Here is an 18,165-nt window from a genome sequence, read left to right on the forward strand (position 1 = left end):
AAAGTACAGGTTCAGGGCCATACAAAATAACCCACAATGGAGCTAGCATTCCACTGATAAAAGAAAATTATTATAATTGGTCAGAGGTAGGAAACGGGAACTCTCAAACATCATTTTGTGGTTTCCCTGGCTTGTCTACAGCATCCATTCAGCCACTTCATCTTGTCCCATGCATTTCAAATGTCAGGCTATTAAGATGAATTAATTAAAAGTCATATTTGAGTGAATATGATTTTTCCCTAAACCAGCTCTATCGTAAATTAATTTTTCTACAATTCATCTACTCTAGTCATCACATGGAGAAAAAGGAAATTGTTGAGTGCTGTATAGTGTCTTTAGCTATATTGTGTTAATATTATTAATGTTCTCCAGTTGTAAAAGAAATGCAAATTTGCACTGCTCAGATTTTGCATTTAATCTGACTAAAGTTGATATTGTGAGAAAATTTAACATCAATCTAAGTAAGGTGTAATATTGAAAACCTGAGCTGCATTTCCTAATCAGTGATTTACCATATTTCCAAGAAAGATTATTAGCCCCAGAAAATTAATTGACAAAACAATGTTTTCAATCTTTGTATATTTTTATTTGTCTCAATTGTAGTTGTTTATGGGTCTTACTTTTCTTTTCTTGTGGACACAGTCAAAAAGGGAGCTAGGAAAAACTGATAAGCATTGGAACCACTCCTGCAATTACGGCCTTTTGTAAAGTCGCTACTTTTATGAAACAATTGAGGAACATCAAAGATGACCCCACAGCTTTAAGAAAACTGAAATTTTCACTATGAAACAATGTGAGTTCTTAGTATCACAATACTGCAATACCACAAATTAAATTTTAAACTACTACATTTAATTCTAAATGTACAATTAAAGATTTAAGACATAAATATCAATAGACTTTCCTAATGTTCCACAGATTTTGCAGTTATTTAGATATGAGAAATGTATTCATCAAAGACTAAATAAAATATGCAAAAATAGATTGGGTTCTCTTTTGTAAAGTTTGATTTTGTCAAAACATAGCCCTTTTGACTCACTGTAGATGAATATAGCATATAGATAGTTGGATTGTTTCACCCACTAAGTTGTAAGGACAAAATACTAAAAAATACTTCAAGATTGGATCAATTATTTTAATCATCTTAAAGAGTTAATTCATTTAATGGAGAAATCAAATTTAGTTGACAGCAAATACTCCATTTTATTGTCAACGAAGCAAAACTATGCAGACAGGATTTTATTCACTCAGAGCTGAATTCTCTCCTCTTTACTAGAATTTGCAGGCACACTGAATAAAAATGAACATTCGGTGTAAAAATAGTCAAAGCTGAAATGATGTAACAGGATTCATCTTTTCATAAGTGACTTTTAATATTCAATATGTATATTTAGAAACTTCCCAGGACCCATAGAACAGGTGTGAAACTTGCATACTTGGCCAAACCTCCAGAAAGCAGGTCACTTGCATTTTCATGCATGTGGTCTTTTTTTTTTTTTTTTTTTTTTTTTTCACTATTTGCTATTTCATCTGGACTTTGGCATGAGCCCATTGCCTGCGAAGGCATACCTGCCCGACAACTTGTTGCCTAGTGATCCAAAATCACCAGTGTGCCGTTCCCTACGGGCAGGAGATACCCGATTTTAAATGATTTAAGATTCAGATTGAACTTTTTAAAAACACTTGCTTCTCTCCAAACTCCGCAGCTATCTAGCGTCACTGTGATACCTGAGGTTTAATTTATTACCCATGGGGTTGGGGGGCGTGGCTCAAGCCTGTAATCCCAGCACTTTGGGAGGCTGAGGCGGGCAGATCACGAGGTCAAGAGATTGAGACCATCCTGGCCAACATGGTGAAATACCGTCTCTACTAAAGTACGAAAAAGTTAACCAGGCGTGGTGGCGGGCGCCTGTAATCCCAGCTACTCGGGAGGCTGACTCAGGAGAATCCCTTGAACCCCGGAGGAGGAGGTTGCAGTGAGCCAAGATCGCGCCACTACTCTTCAGTCTGGCGACAGAGCAAGACTCCGTCTCAAAAAAAAAAAAAACAAAACAAAACAAAACAAAAAAAAAAAACAAAACAAACAAGAGCGAGAGCCCTATATGGAAACCTACTTCAAACCGTCTGTGAGGCAGTACATTTGGACCAGGAAAAGGCCAACTTTTGGTAAGAAACCAATCACTGAGATTAGGCAGCTAGCCTCGTGGACCTTTTCTACCAGCTCAGCATCTAGCCAGCAGGCACCGTGGAGTGTTGGCGAAGCGCAGCAGGGAGTGGCCACCTCTTTGCAGAGGCGTTTCGCTGACGCAAAGGAAGCTCTAGCCACATCTCACCACACACTTGCTCCCTTGCTTCTCTGGGTGCTGCCTTACACTGGATGGACCAATCCCCATTTCACAGGAACTGGTGAAAGCACCCTGGGAATCAAGGCCTCTCTGACTCTTAAGCTCATGCTCATTCCTTACACCAAGATTGTCCAATCCCCGGCCTGTAGGCCGCTGGCAGCCCAGGAGAGCTTTGAATGTGGCCCAACACAAATTCATAAACTTTCTGAAAACATTTTTGCGATTTTCTTTTTTAGCTCATCAGTTAGTGTTAGTGTATTTTATGTGTGGTCCAAGACAATTCTTCTTCCAATGTGGCCCCCAGAAGCCAAAAGATTGGACACTCCTGCTTTACACCAAGCTGCCACAACAGCACACATTCTGGATAAAGCAAGTTACATTATCTTTTATGTACCAAATAACTATACTTTATCCACTCCTGCTGTTCTCCTCCACCTCCTTCCCTCTGAAACAAAAACAAGAGGAACAACAAGGCAGCCAGACACGGGCAAAGACTTGTGGCACAGTGAGCAGTATAAGGTAATAGTGAAGGTAAACCCAAGACATTAAGAGCCCAGGCATTTCTGGGTTTGAATTCTGGAATGTGCCATACTTACCTATGAGAATGTTTGCACATTGTTAACCTCTTTAAGTCTTAGTTACCCTTTTGTTAAAGAAAACTGATTTTGCCCATGCTGTTGAATTTTTGGGGGGAATGAATAACATACGGATGATAACATCATCATGACAGAACTTGTTTTTTGAATAAGTGGAATTGCCAGAGAACAAGAATTTTTTTTTTTTTTTAGACAGGTTCTTGCTCTATTGTCCAGGCTGGAGTACAGTTGCATGAATACTGCTCATTGTAGCCTCAACCTCATGGTTTCAAGTGACTTCCTGTGTAGCTGGGACCACAGGTATGCACCACCATGCCCGGCTAATTTTTTAAAAATTTCTTGTCGAGACAGAGTCTCACTATCTTGCCCAAGCTGATTTCCAACTCCTGAACTCAAGCGATCCTCCTGCCTTAGCCTCCCAAAGTGCTGGGATTACAGGCATGAGCCACTGCACCTGGGCAAGAGAAAGAATTTGTATACAGTGACTTCAGTCCTTTCGATAATGTCCCCAAAGAATTGGATGTGGACATGAATTACTACGTGCAAAGAAGTGCTGTGAAACCAATGGAGAAAGGTCATATGAAACTTGTCCTTCCCAGCACCACCATAATGTTTAGTCCTGCTTTGCTTAAGAGGGTTCTTTGAGAGTTTATAATGCTTGATGTGTTTGTGATCAGAAGAGATGAGACAGTATATATTCTTGATATTAGCAAGAGCAAAAAAGTACTTAGAAATTAGTTCACTTCGTAACTCTAGGGTAAGTATATATACTTTATTCATTATTTCTTAAATTATTCTCACTGATAACATGAATAGGAATCAGAGAAATAATTTAAAGTTGAAATTGGAAAGCTTTCCTTTTTAAAAGCAAGATACTATTACTGTGAGCAAGGTGTTAGGCTAAAAATAAATAGGTTTTTTTTTTTATGTGACGGAATTTTATTGGCAATAAGTACCATCTCACCACGCAAAGTCACTTCCGGGTGCCTCATCTTATGCCAAAGGATGTTGGATGGAATGTTCAAAATTATGTAGCCCAACCTGCAACCCATAGGAAAGATGCCCTCTAGGGTGGTGGCTGACAGCTCCCATCCCATTTGTACATCTTCTGTGGAAATGTGCTCAAGTTCCTCAGACAGCCCTTCCTTTTGTAGGAGAGCAATTCCTTTAATAGAACACTCTTCCTTATGTAGAGCAGAGATCTTCTTGCCAAAACACCTGCACCCAGAGCCTCACTCTCACCCCTAAAGCAATACAAAGCATTGGATAGTAAGACTTTCTTCCACAGGATGATTTTCATCAAGTTAAAGAGCACTGCTGTGTCTCCCTATGTCTTCTCTTTCTCGGGGTAATCCTGTTTCCATTCATGCAACACAGCTTCCAACCTTTTCTTCAACCTGCTCCATCTTCTCTATCATGGCTACCAGGTTTGCCTTGTCTGGTAGCTCTAGTTCAACATCAAGGGTATCTGCTACCCACTTCATCTCACTCCTCAATCAATAAAAACACTAACTATGGCTGAGTAGATAAATGCTGAGTGAAGTAGAGAACAACAGAGACAACCAAACATAACAGAATACCAAGCTGAAAATCTAGGATGCAGGACAAAGTTCACACCTTCTACAGTGGAATCTGGAGACACATGGCTTTCCAATGCCTGAAAGATGACATAACACAAAACGTTTCCCAAGACCATTTCTACCCACAGGTTTACAGGAGATGGAAGATCACTACAATGGTTCCTCCACTTGCCCTCTCAAAAAGGCTATGAACCAAAGTGCTCAAGGCCTTTGGTTACACACCTACCAGGATCTGGTCAATCTAAAATGTAGCACGTTTTAATCTCTAAATTAAAATAGAGAAAAAAATTCCAGCCTTAGGAATGAAACATTTTTACTCCAACTGAACTTGTGTTTTCCATTTTATTCTAGAGTTGTTCAATAATTTAGAGTCACCTTCTAGAGAAGCACAATAAATGTAGATGCAATAAATCAGAGGATTTTACCATACAATATGCAAAGTCTGCTTATAAAAGTCTTGTAAATGAGTCTTCTCTACAGAAAATTTATATGAGATCTCAAGTGAGGACTATACTAGTTTTATTGATGTTTCCCATGGGTTTTAATGAATTGCTACCATTTATTGGGCATAATCAAGCCCTAGGCCAGGTACTTTCATATGCTCAGGAGTCTCTTAATTTCTTCCCCCTGATCATTGGTATAAGCGAGGTATTCACATCCTTATTTTAAGTAACTTGAGCAATGTCATATGACTAATAAATGGTGAAACTGGAAGTTGAACCAGTCTATCCTCAATCATTCTTTAAACTATTTTACTATGCTTTCCTATTAGGGTTAAAACTAATTTCTATCTTTATAATTTTCTATTACACATACTAATATTTCTCAGGAAACCAAGAAAGAGCTAGCCATATTTAATTCAGTTGGTTATAGAAATTTGCCATTATATCTCAGGGCAACACCTTCTGATGGAAACTAATTTATAGTAATACATACTATGTAATTGTTGCTGATTCCATATTTAAAGCCAATAATTATTTTATATCATTTGAAAATGAGTTTTCTACTTCATTTAAACATATTCAAGTTCACTATGTGTTTATTTTCAGAAATTCAGGAAGTAAATCATTGTTCCTGTTTAAAATATAAACAAGAAAATAAAGGTTCTTAGATGTACAGCAGCATGTACAAGACACAACCTCTCCTCCTCCCCAAGGCAGAGCAAAAAAGCAAAAAAGGACCCATCAGCTCTTCTTTTCCATCTGTTGCCATCGTTAATTTTCCCTTAATATTCTTTCGATGACATACCCCCATCTGGATCTTAGATCAAAGGTTACACATATTCTAAAGTTTATTCCATCATACATCATTTATTTCTGTAAACTCTCATCCATCTTCCCACTTATTCTGTTCTCTTTCTGTTTCAGTGCCAAACTTAGTGAAGAGAGGTTTGGACTAGTCTTTATTTCCTATCTCCAGCTCATTCCTTAATCCATCACATTTTGACATCTCTTCCTACCATTCTGTTAAAACTACTCTTGTAAAGTGACCAACACTTACTTGTCAAATTCAGTGACCTATTTCTAGGCTTCATCCCACATGTCCTCTCTGCAATGTTGGCCACTGATTCTGTATCTGGCTTAAAATCCTTACCTAGGCTTTCAGATCATCACAGTCTCATGATTCCATCCTTCTCCTTCTCCCTGCTCTCTTTTTCTCTCTCTCAATCCCACCCTTCCCACTCCTATGTCTTGTTCTCATTCTCACCGTCATTCCTTTTTCCTTCTCTGTCTCTTTCCCTGGTCCATTTTCTGCCAAACCCTTCCCTTAACTGTTGCTTTTCCTCAGGATTTATCTTTGGCATTCTCTTCACATCACGTGTTTGGGTTAAGTCATCTAATCTCTGCCCACAGCTTCCAGATCAAATCGACAAGTGGAGAGTGGACTTCACACTCAAGCTCCCTGCCCAGGTGGCATACCATCTACTGGACAGCTCCTGCTATCATTATCTTCAAAAATGAACTCCCTTTTTTCACCAGTCTCAACTTGTTCTTCCTCCTTTATTTCCTATCTTATTAAATGGGGCTTAATACCTAGGTGATGGGTTGATGGATGCAGCAGACCACCATGGCACATGTCTACCAATGTAACAAACCTGTATGTTCTGCACATGTATCCCAGAAGATACAATTGAGTTAAAATTAATATAATTTTTAAAATGTCACAAATATATCTCCAGTTTCACACTTTACAAAACTTATTTCATATTCTCCCTCTAAATAAAATTGGTTACTAAATACTGTAAATGTGAACTCAGAAAAGCTTCCTGAATGTGGCCTTTCTTCTCCACTTCCACGGCCACTGTAGTCATTTAGAATTTTCTGTCCAACATCATAGCCACTAGCCCCATGGAGCTATTTAAACTTGGACTAATTGCAATTAAATAAAATTAAATTTTTAGCTCTTCATTTACCCCAGCCACATTTCAAGTGCTCAATAACCACATGTGGCCAGTGGTTACCACATTGGACAGGGCAGAAAATAAAGCATTTCCATCATCACATGAAGTTCTTCTGAAGAGTACTGATTTAGAAGACCATCCTATTACTCCTAAGAAAGGCAGCAACTTTTGAATTGATCTCTGTGCCATCACTTCATCCTATCCCAACTTATTGCTCTCTCACTACACATGCACAGAGGAAACCCCACATGAGGACTTGGTAAGAAGGTGACCATCTGAAAGCCAGGAAGAGAGCCCTCCCCAGACACCAAATTTGTCTGCACTTTGATCATGAACTTGAAGCCTCTGGATCTGTGAGAAAATATGTATCTGTGGTTTAAGCCATCCAGTATGTGGTACTTTGTCACAACAACCCAACCAGACTAACAGACTCTGCCATACTGAAATTTATGAATTCGTAGAAATTATCATTGATCTCCAAAGTTTACTTCCCTCCCACCAAAACCTTACACTCATCCTTTCTCTACTCAGCTCTAAACGTGAAATCAGAAACCTAAGCGTTCTTCTGATCTTCACACTATTCATTCATATTCAGGTTACCTAAGCCTTTGACAATGATAAATGTGGTCATCCATCCTAGTTGCCCGGAATTTTCACATTTCTCTCTTCTTTTTTCCATATCATCTGACAAATGTTTTTAATGATAAATTAAAACTAAATAGAAGGAGCAAATATGGCAAAATTCTTAATAACTGTTAAATTTATGAGACAGTTATATGTAGGTTTATTATAATAATCTCTTAATTCTTTGGGATGTTTGTAAATATTTCTAATCAAAAGGAAAAAGAAAACACTTACAGTGATGAAATGAACCTAATATTTAAATTATCTATCTTGGCTGGGTGCAGTGGCTCAGGCCTGTAATCCCAGCACTTTGGAAAGCCGAGGCGGGAGCATCACCTGAGGTGGAGAGTTCAAGACCTGGCCAACATTTGGAAACTCCATCTCTATCAAAAATACAAAAATTAGCCATGTGTGGTGAGGCACATCTGCAATCCCAGCTACTCAGTGGGCTGAGGCATAAAAATCACTTGAACTGGGAGACGGAGGTTGCAGTGAGCCGAGATTGTGCCAATGCACTCCAGCCTGAGCAACAGAGCGAGAGTCTGTCTCAAAATAAATAAATAAATAAATAAATAAATAAATAAATAACTCATCTTTTGACCTTAGGATAGTTAACTTTATGTCCTCACATTCCCCATCTGTAAAATTTGTAATAATACTTACCTCATAAAGTTGATGTGATGATTAAACAAATTAGAATAGTTTCTGACATCTGATAAATTCTGAAGCTTGTTACCTGCTATTAAAGATTGTTCTAGGGCTTAAATTTCTGGGTGATTTAAGTCATTTTCTGTAGGAGCTAATACTTTGTCATGATCATCTATTTAACATCTTAGTTCAGTTTTCTATTCAAATAAACAAAGTCAGTGACAGCTCAATAAGAAAGAAATCAATCTTTTTTGATGGAGGTGAAGGTACAGAGAAGAAAAGAAAGAATTCTGAATTTTGAGCTTCCCATGGTACACAGGCTCTGGAAATGCAGCTAACAAATGGCAGGAGAGGACCCAGCTATGGAAAGAAGGCACATTGACAAGGTGGAAAGGAAAACTGAGAGGGGCAAAGTCTAAGTCATCTATTTCACAATGTTGATGGAACTCATTTTCCTTCTTGTGCAAAATGAAACAGCTGGCATACAAAATCCCCATGTATTTCCAAAGAAATGATTACTGCATTCACCCATCACACACGTTCTACCACTAAGATCAATAATGATATTTAAACAGGTATTAAACATCTATCTTTTGCAGGATCTTTAACCATCTGAGATAGCTTCTATAAATTGTGTTTGTAAATGACTCAATGTAAAAAGAAAACCTCAAGTGGGTAAAATCAACTACCATATTTTAACACCTTAAAAGCCCAAGAATTTTTAAAAAACTACCCAATAATTAAATATTTTCATGCATTCCAGTATGATATGTCTGTAAGTTATTAACAATTTGTTGACAAGAAAGGACTCATGTTAACCATCTCTCATTTCCAGTATTAAAGAATCAGAGTAGGCCGGGTGCGGTGGCTCACGCCTGTAATCCCAGCAGTTTAGAAGGCCAAGGCAGGTGGCTCATTTGAGGTCAGGAGTTCAAGACCAGCCCGGCCAACATGGTGAACACCATCTCTACAAAAATACAAAAATTAGCTGGGCGTGGTGGCAGGCTATAATCGCAGCTACTGTAATCCCACCTACTTGGGAGGCTGAGGCAGGAGAATTCTTGAACTCAGGAGGCGGAGGTTGCAGTGAGCTGAGATTATGCCACTGCACCCCAGCCTGGATAACAGAACAAAACTCCATCTCAAAAAAAAAAGGAAAAAAAGATTCAGAGTAAATTAGAGCATCACATTGATGAAATTCAACTATGCAGATTACAATGATGCTTGATTTCTTATTAGATAAAATTTAAATTTAACTTTATATAGTATCTCATGAATTAAACTTAAAAAATAAAAAAGATGACTGAAATTACAACCTTGGCTAAAACATAGAAAATCCACAGTCGCCTGACACAACCTTAAGTAGTCAAAACTCTGGCCCTCCACACATCTACCTCCTTCTCTCCATGATCCCTTCTGGCACATTCCCTAACCCTGAAACCCAGTTAGTTCACTTCTCATGCACTTCCTCAGTCTCATCAATAGAAATTTGTTCCCTGCCCTTGGGCTACGTCTTACTGCCATTACCACTTTTTAAAAATATCTGAGTTCTACTTTCATCAGTTGAGCTAATGGGATTATTACGTACTACTGAGACACAGGAGCTGAAAGTCATTCCATATCAATTGTCACTGCGAACCAGAATGGTGGTTCCCAACCTTGGCTGCACATCAGAATCACCAGGGAAACTTTGACAGAGCCCAGACCCATGACACCAGCAGGACGATAAAATCAGAATCTTTTAGGATTGGGGATGCCCTGGCCTTAGTGCCCTCAAAGCTTTCCAGGATGTTCCACTGTGACCCCAAAGACCACTAATCTAGAGTATATGTTCACTGAAAAAAATATATTTGCAATGTAAATCAATAGAAACAACAAAATATTTGCTGCTTAGTCATTGTGAGATCAACAGAGGGATAAATATTTTAAAAGAAAATTGAGAAATAAAATTAAAGCAACAGTTCACATCTTTCAAATCAAAATAGTCTTTTGTTTGAAACAGTTATCCATAAATTTGTTCTTGTACATTAAATCTGGTAAAAATATATGTTAATGAATTATGATTTACATGTGGAGGAGAGCAAGAATGAGAGCATTGCTTGATTTCCTTTGTTAATACTTTAATGCACCATGTATATGCAGACACTAACTTCATCTAATAAAAGAGGTTAAGAACAATATATAATAGCAATTATTTAAACTTTGTGATCATACCTATGTAGCCACTAGTTTGACCCAATTACAAGTTCAAACTAAAAATATGTATTCCACGGTCTGTGAGAAAACAAACATCTAATAATAAGATATAATTTTGGATATCTTTCTATAAAAATCAAACGCAAATCATAAATCAATAGCTGTACACGGAGCAAGAAAATAAAAAACATAAGCCATAAACTAAAATGATTATGATATTCTCAACCTCATAAATAGCTTTACTAATGGTTAAAGAAATAAAAATGCATGTAACTATTAGGTATCAATAAAAAATGTTTAAGTAGTCATCTGCATGGTCAGACTGACCTTATAGAAAAGGAATTCCACTATAAAAATTATTTGTAAATAAAGTGATAGAATATTAAAAGTTTCTATTTATAGATGTGTACTCCACACTTCTGAAGAGTGACATGATAATACAATAGCACTTAGTCAAGAGAAAAATATTTTTGGTTCAAAATTTCAGTAAAAAAATTTGTAAGATATTTGATTTCTTCTTAAAAAACTATTTCTTGGCCAGGCGCTGTGGCTCACACCTGTAATCCCAGCACTTTGGGAGGCCAAGGCGGGCAGATCACGAGGTCAGGAGATCAAGACCATCCTGGTTGATACGATGAAACACCGTCTCTGCGAAAAATACAAAAAATTATCCAAAGTGTGGTGGCGCGCAACTGTAGTCCCAGCTACTCGAGAAGCTGAAGCAGGAGAATGGTTTGCACCAGGGAGGCGGAGGTTGCAGTGAGCCAAGATTGCGCCAATGCACTCCAGCCTGGGCGACAGAGTGAGAACTATTTCTTTATGAATCTTCAGTGTGCAGCACTAAAATACATAAGAATTTAAGAAATGCATTTTTTTCTTTTCAAATTGTACGTTATGTAAACCAAACTCTATGTTCTCAAATTAGTTGGGTAATGTTTGTGGGTGATACAAATGAGAGAACTCTGCTATACATGCCTAATACTTGCAAGGTATCCTTTTGGTCAATGTCTGTTAAATAAAAATAAGCAATATAATCTGCTTTAATATAAGATTGTAAAATAAAAATGTGAGCATTCATACATTCTTGAGAGAACAAAAATTACAATTTATACTGAGAGAACTAAAGTATAGACGGCACAATGATTTATTTTGCAATCTAATCTCAAACCCACTTACATTGACCAACGGTTTGAGGGAATAGTAACTAAATAAAGCTATCAATAACTATAGAAACTTGTCTGTAAAATGAAAGTTTATGTCCCATAAATTCCTCACTTTTATATTTATTTGCAAGAATTATCAGGAACTAAAGAATGGCATGTGTAAGAGAAAATCTGTATTTAAGTAAAAATCAAGCATGTTTATAATAAATATTTGTACTTTTGTAACTTATAATATTTCATTTTTTAACATTGTCAAACAATTTTAAAATTTTGGTAGCTTTGTCAGTTTTTTATTACGTATCGAAAACATTGTTTTAAATAATACTGTAAACTACAAGGGAAATTACTACTGTAATATTTGCTACTCTATGTAATGCAGCAAAATGCTATAGTATTAACGATATAGTCAACATCTTGTGTTCCTTATTTATCCATAAATAATTTCCCAGATAAATGCATATATTTACATTTATCAGAATATTTAGAAATATTACTGAGTGCACATTTTTTCTATGATACGTTGCAATACAGAAGTACATCCAATCTATGCTTGAGCAGCAATTACTATAAATTCGAGACACTATAATTCTATTAGATCTATTCTAAGGGGTTTCTTCAAAATAATCGGTCAAAAAGCCTTTTAAACAATTTAAATCAAAATGAAATTTAATTTATTCTTGTTTTATATGAAATGTAGCAATTTTGAATGAGGGGAGCATATATAACTGGAAAGTAATAATTCATCCCAACTCTAAAATTTAGAAATCACTGCATTACTCATTTAATTACAAATGAGTATAATAAAGTTAATATCGTTTTTCTAAAATATGAATCCCAATAATTTGTGGTGCCTACATGATTTTATGTATTCTTTTCTCTACAATCTTAATAAATATATTTATAAGTTATACATTAAAATTAATTTTTAAGGAAAATATTACCAATTACATAAATATACTACATTTACTTTTAATGTAGCCTATGACTTTGCAGACGTCTTCAGAAAGGAAAAATTTTGCATAGAACTTCTATCTTGAAGAAGGCTCCTAATGATAGTCATTTCATAGGCATAAGTCCATCTGAAATAAGTAAAAGTATTCAGAAAGAAACTCAGGCACATCTTTCGAGGACAAAAACATTTTAAGTCATGTATTACAGTTTATATGTGAATGTGTTTGTAGCTGTTTCAGAATCAAAGAGTAATTACATGTTAAACAAGAAACTATGCTTCTACTACCTTTCTACATATAATCAATTGATTTGTGAATCTTAAACCAAGAACACTACACTTTAAATCTGCACCTGTAATTTTGACAACAGCTATTATGGAATAAATATTTCAAGTTTACAAGAAACCACAACAAAAAAAACACTGCACAACCAATAAATGTCTGCAAGACATAACATGTAATTAATTCTCCGTTGTGGTGACAAGAAATCAAGTGTCTGCATTTACTTATCAATGTGAAGAATAAGTTTTTAAAGAAATTAAGGTTTTTATAATGTGCTTTTTTGTGCATACAGTTAATTTCTACTTCACATAAAAACATAATCCAGAAGTAGGCAATAGCGTTATAAATGAGTTAATTTACACTATACTTTATCGCTATGATGATGTCAATGATGTAAATATACAGTTGAGATGTAATTTAGGTTAAGGGGAAAGAAAACTTTTCAGTATATTTACTTGAACATTTAAACTAAGATATATTTGGCATGCTTATTTGAAAATATGCTGCAGTCTATTGTCAATACAGACTATCTTTTAAATACTGAGTTGAGTTGTACAAATGAAAATGATCAGAAATTAGGGTTTACATGCAGGGAAGGAGGCAAATATAATTATTACAGGGTACCACTCTTAAACACAACTATACTGAAACCTCTGCAATCTTTTTATTAGCAGTAGAATTAGTAGACACAGAGTTTCCTTTTCTTTACAATTTCAATGCAACATATCTTGTCAAAATAAATAACTATGCAATAATTGCAGTAGTTATTCATTATTAACTTCTACCATTAAAGTTTTATTCCCAGGCGTAAGTTAAACTGATATGGTTAAAAAGCTAGATAGAAAAGTTTAAGATACACTTGTCTAGTGAAGTACCACTCTAAATTAATGTTGTAAATTCAGACTTACTATTTTCAGAGAGCTGTGTTTCTGGTCTTAAAGAATAATAAGGCAAGGTCAGTTTGAGTTTAATTTAATTGTCAAAAGCACAACTAATCCACCCAAAGTAAAATATGGCCTTTCAACTGTGTTCATTTAAAATAAGCATCCCTTAGTCCAGTTCTTTTATCAAAAAGTCACGGAATTATTTGATCTCTACCACCCTTGACTTCATTTTCCCAGCAGAAAGCAAGTGAGACAGAGGGACAGTTGTTCTGTTTGTATATAGGATTGGGAAAGTAGGAGAGAGAAAGAGAGAGAATGTGGTGTATTATTTCCTTTGAAAAGCAGTACCAGTTTATTGTGTTGTGTAAGAAATTGCCCTTGGAACAAAATACTAAGGCTTATAGAGATTCTGTCATTACATCTTCCCTACTAAAGGTCACTGCAGTATCATCTTCAATACAGTTCTTGGTTAAATATCGTTTCAGCACCACGGACAGAGACACTTCTATTAAAACCTGCACCTATGGTTGCATTTGCATAGACCAATTCTTAAGAAACTTGCGCAGGCTTCCCATTTGCCCATCAGCAAGGCTTATATTCTTTATTACATTGAACAAGAAGAGCTTAAATATAACACAGACTATTAAATATTTCAGTAAATTTTAACTATAGCATCAACGTTTTGCCATTTAATACTTTCGGAAAGCATACTGAAAATCAAGCTAATTACATAGGGTGTCTGATAAATAGCCTATTGCTAATCAATCACTAGACACCTAATTGCAACTTTTCATTCATAGTGAGTCCCAGGTCAACAATTATACAAATGTCCAAGAGGAAACAGGAAACTTAAAAAAAGTAAATATCCTCAGGTAGGCCCCCAGACTTTCTGACCAGAACTACCCCTGTAAAAACAGGAATTTTTTTTTAACTACTCAGACAACTACAACCACTTTCTCTTGTTCAGCCAACTTAATGATGTCACTATGAGAGCGTTCCTGTGTGCAGATCTATATTGCAAACCACACATGCCTGTCTCTAACTCTTCTGACTTTACCTGTGAGCATCAGTGTGTAGTCTCTTTTCTATCTTCCTGACAAGACTGTTTCAACTTCCATTTTTAAAAAGATGTAACAGAGTTTGAGCCAACTGCATGGATGTACGAAACAGTTAAAGCGCCAGCTTTATTATCTCAGATAACCGGGGACTTCCCTGATCTTCCAAGGACTCCCAGAAGAAGGCTTTAGTCAGTCCACCAGCAATCCACCAGGTATTCTCAACTCAAACAGCAAGCCAAGCTCTCAATATCAGCAGAAAACACAAAGTAACAAAACCAGAGCTCAAAAAAATAATAACAGTAAACTCGAGAAGGCACCCCAACCGAGCCAATAGAGATAGGAAAGTGCAGGAAAGGGGGAAAGCCCCGAGGGTTCCTACCTTACAGTCTTCAGGACAGGATTTCACCGAGTACTCCTCCGACTGTAAATATTTGTGGAGCACGCTTTCAAACTCTTCGTATTTCTCCTGAGCATGGTGGTCATAGTCCTGGTAAGCCTCGACGCACTGCCTGCAAGTGGTCATCTCGCCGCCTTCCTTGAGCACCACATCCAGACTGCAGTTCAAAGTGTTGGGACTGGACAACCCCGAGAACAACTCCCAAAGTGTGTAGGAATTACAAAACGAAAGGTAAAAATCCGACAAGTTCCAGAGCGGAGTGGGATGCTTGCTCCTCACCTCCTGCCCGTCCCCCCCGGCCGCCCCCCGACTCCAGTTCCTGGCGCACACCGCGTCCGCATTCTCCACCGTGAAGCACTGGCCCGAGGACGCGCCCTGGGGGTAACAAGTCTCCAGGCGCCACACGGGCTTGGCAGAGTTTCCTAGAAAAAGAGCCTTGCCCCGGTCGTCTTTGCCTCGGTTGCCCTTGCCGCCGCCGCCGCCGCCGTCTCCCGGGGAGGGGGGTAGGGTGGGGGACGAGGAGGCGGAGAGGAGTCTGTGTGCCTGGGCGGCAGGCGAGGACTCCCCCATGCTCGCCAGGAGCGCGGGCCAGGAGGGCTCCTGCTGCCGCCGCTGCTGCTGCTGCTGCTGCCGCTGCCTCTGCTGCTGCTGCTGCTGCTGCTGCCGCTGCTGCTGCTGGTGCTCCTTGTCCCGGGCCCGGGTCAGCTTGGCCTCGGCGCAGAACCACAAGTGATCAGAGAGCAGGACTGTGAAAAACAAGAGAGATGCCAGAGACAGTCGCCATTTCTGAGCCCTCTCGGAATCGATGAACGGTTTCTCGTTCTCTCGGGGTGCTGCCAACCAGATTTTTAAGCCGTCGTCATACTGCCGACACATCCAAGCACCCCTGGTCATATTTTGGGAACGCACAGCCCTGGCCGACTCCACCGTGAGGGCGCCTGTGCCGGTGTCACCACAATATGCATTGACTTAAAGGGTTTAATTTCCTTATCCCCTCCTCCCGTTTCTTCTCTCTCCTCTCTCTCTCTTTCTCTCTCTCCCCCTCTCCCTCTCTCCTCTCTCTCTCTCTCCCTCTCTCTCTCCCTCTCTTTTATCTCTCTGTCTCTTTTGCCTACATAAATATTACCAGGTTTGAAGGAAGGTCTGACTTGCTTCCGACCTAATCATCAGCCGACCCCATCCTCTGTAGAGTGGGAAACAATAATGGAGAGAGAGAGAGAGAGAGAGAGAGAGAGAGAGAGAGAGAGAGAGAGACGGAGGAGCCTGGTGCTGGTGGCCGGTGGCGAGGCTGGGTGCAGGGGGCGATGGTAGAGGTGACGGGGTGGCTGGCGCGGCTCCGGTCACCCAGGCATTGTCAGCGCGCGGGTCCCCATGGCCCCGCGGAGCCCAGCCCGCTCTCCCCTGCCAGGGGCATGCCGCGCCTCCGCTGCCCACTGACGGCGCCCGGAGCGCCTCCCTTCCTCCTCCTCCTCCTCCTCCTCTTCTTCTCCTCCTCTTCCTCCTCCTTCCTTTCCTTCTCCTTCTTCTTCTCCTCCGCCTCCCGCTCCTGCTCCGCGCTGGCTCTCCCAGAGTCCGGAGCCTGGGCTGCCTCCGGCGGGGCGCTCCCTCCCCCCCACCCCCCACCCCGCGCTCTAAGTGCTGCCGCCGCCGCCGCTGCCGCAGGGCCGCCCGCGGGCGCCGCCGCCGGGGCTCCGACTGCTGACGCCGCCTCCCGCGGAGCTCCGGGCCGAATCGCCTGGGCTGGGCCTCCCGAGAGCCACAGTCATCTTCAGTCCCCGGGCTAAGTTGCCGCCATCTTCGTCCTGGAGAAACACTTTTTTGGGGGGGAGCGCTGGCTTTTGCGTCATCTCCTCCCGCGCCGAGCTCGCTCCATCCTGGCGCAGTGGCGCCGGCTCGGCCCGGGAGGAGGGCGAAGGCGCGCGGGGGCGGGCGGCGGCGGGGCCGCGGTGCCCAGGGTCCCCCGCTCGGCTCCCCGGGCTCAGGCGCCTGCTCTTTCCTTTCCGTCCCCCTGTCCACGATATTTTGTTTTAATCTCTGGAGAGAAAAATAAAAGTCAGACTGCGGACGGCGTGGCCGGGGAGGCTCCTCGCGGCCACGCCGCCCGCACGCTCTGGCTCCGGGAAGCGTCCGAGCGGCAGGCGCCCGGGCAGAGGTCTCTACTGGGGCGAGGGTCTGGGAAGAGTCCTCTCAACTGAGGACCGAGCCACTTCGGATGGAAGGTGGGGTCCGCGGAGGAAGCCCGAATTGGCTAGAGGAGGGATGAGGTGACATTTGGTCTCTGAATACGTCTCGGATCCCGGACCCCGAGATCCATCGCTCCCAGTGCGTGCAGTTATTCCGTCCTGCTGTGTGACACGGGAGAATGGCGCGCGCGCGCCTGCCTGTGCACCTGCATCGACAGTGTAGCTGCCCGGGTGACAGCCACCTATTTGTCCATGTTTTCCTATTCGAAAGTAAACGATTAGAAGTGGCCTCATAGAGTCTTAGGAAGAAACAGTAAGCCCTGCGCCACCCGGGGTCACTGCCTAGCCCTGCCCTCCGCGTGCACCGTCCGCGTCTCCGAGGGCTCCTCCTCGGATCTGGACCCCCTGGAGCGACTCCGACCCTCCCCTGCCCCCGCTGCCTGCGCCCAGCCCCCTTCCCGGGTGGGCTTCTCCGAGATCCTCCGCAGCCGCGGGCGAGCTGGGTGCCTGCGAGTCGCCGCCACAGTCTGCGCCTCTGGTGCCCCTTAGCGTTGGCTCTCGGAGTTCTGAGAAGGAAAAGCAACAGACACTCTGGGAAAATCCGGGGTCACCTCGATTCCGGCTCCTATGCTGGATGCTCTGGGCAAGCATCGGTCTCCTATGATCTGAAGATCCTGCCCACTCCGCCCCTCGCCCTGCCAGACCCGCGGAAGCAGGAGGTTGCCTGGGAGCCAGACGCTTCCCGTGCTCACCGAGCGCAGCGCTGCCCGGGCTCTCCCCGGGGTCGCGTGGGAAGCAGTTTGCGGTGTCGCCCTCCCTGCGGTGCTTTCCAAGGACCCCCATGCCCCGCCCGGGTGC

General features: G+C 41.0%; 1 protein-coding gene across 1 annotated transcript in view; it reads right to left on the reverse strand.

Moving 5' to 3' along the window:
• FAM155A (family with sequence similarity 155 member A) overlaps nucleotides 1-16,246 on the reverse strand; it is a 704,261-nt gene extending 688,015 nt beyond the window's left edge. The window contains exon 1 of the mRNA XM_030922440.1: nucleotides 15,107-16,246. Within this exon, the coding sequence (XP_030778300.1) occupies nucleotides 15,107-16,018 (912 nt within the window). The 5' untranslated portion in view covers nucleotides 16,019-16,246. The remainder of the gene's footprint in view (nucleotides 1-15,106) is intronic.
• Nucleotides 16,247-18,165: the final 1,919 nt, after the last annotated feature.

This window comes from Rhinopithecus roxellana, chromosome 18, assembly GCF_007565055.1.
Source record: "Rhinopithecus roxellana isolate Shanxi Qingling chromosome 18, ASM756505v1, whole genome shotgun sequence".
NCBI classification, from domain to species: domain Eukaryota; kingdom Metazoa; phylum Chordata; class Mammalia; order Primates; family Cercopithecidae; genus Rhinopithecus; species Rhinopithecus roxellana.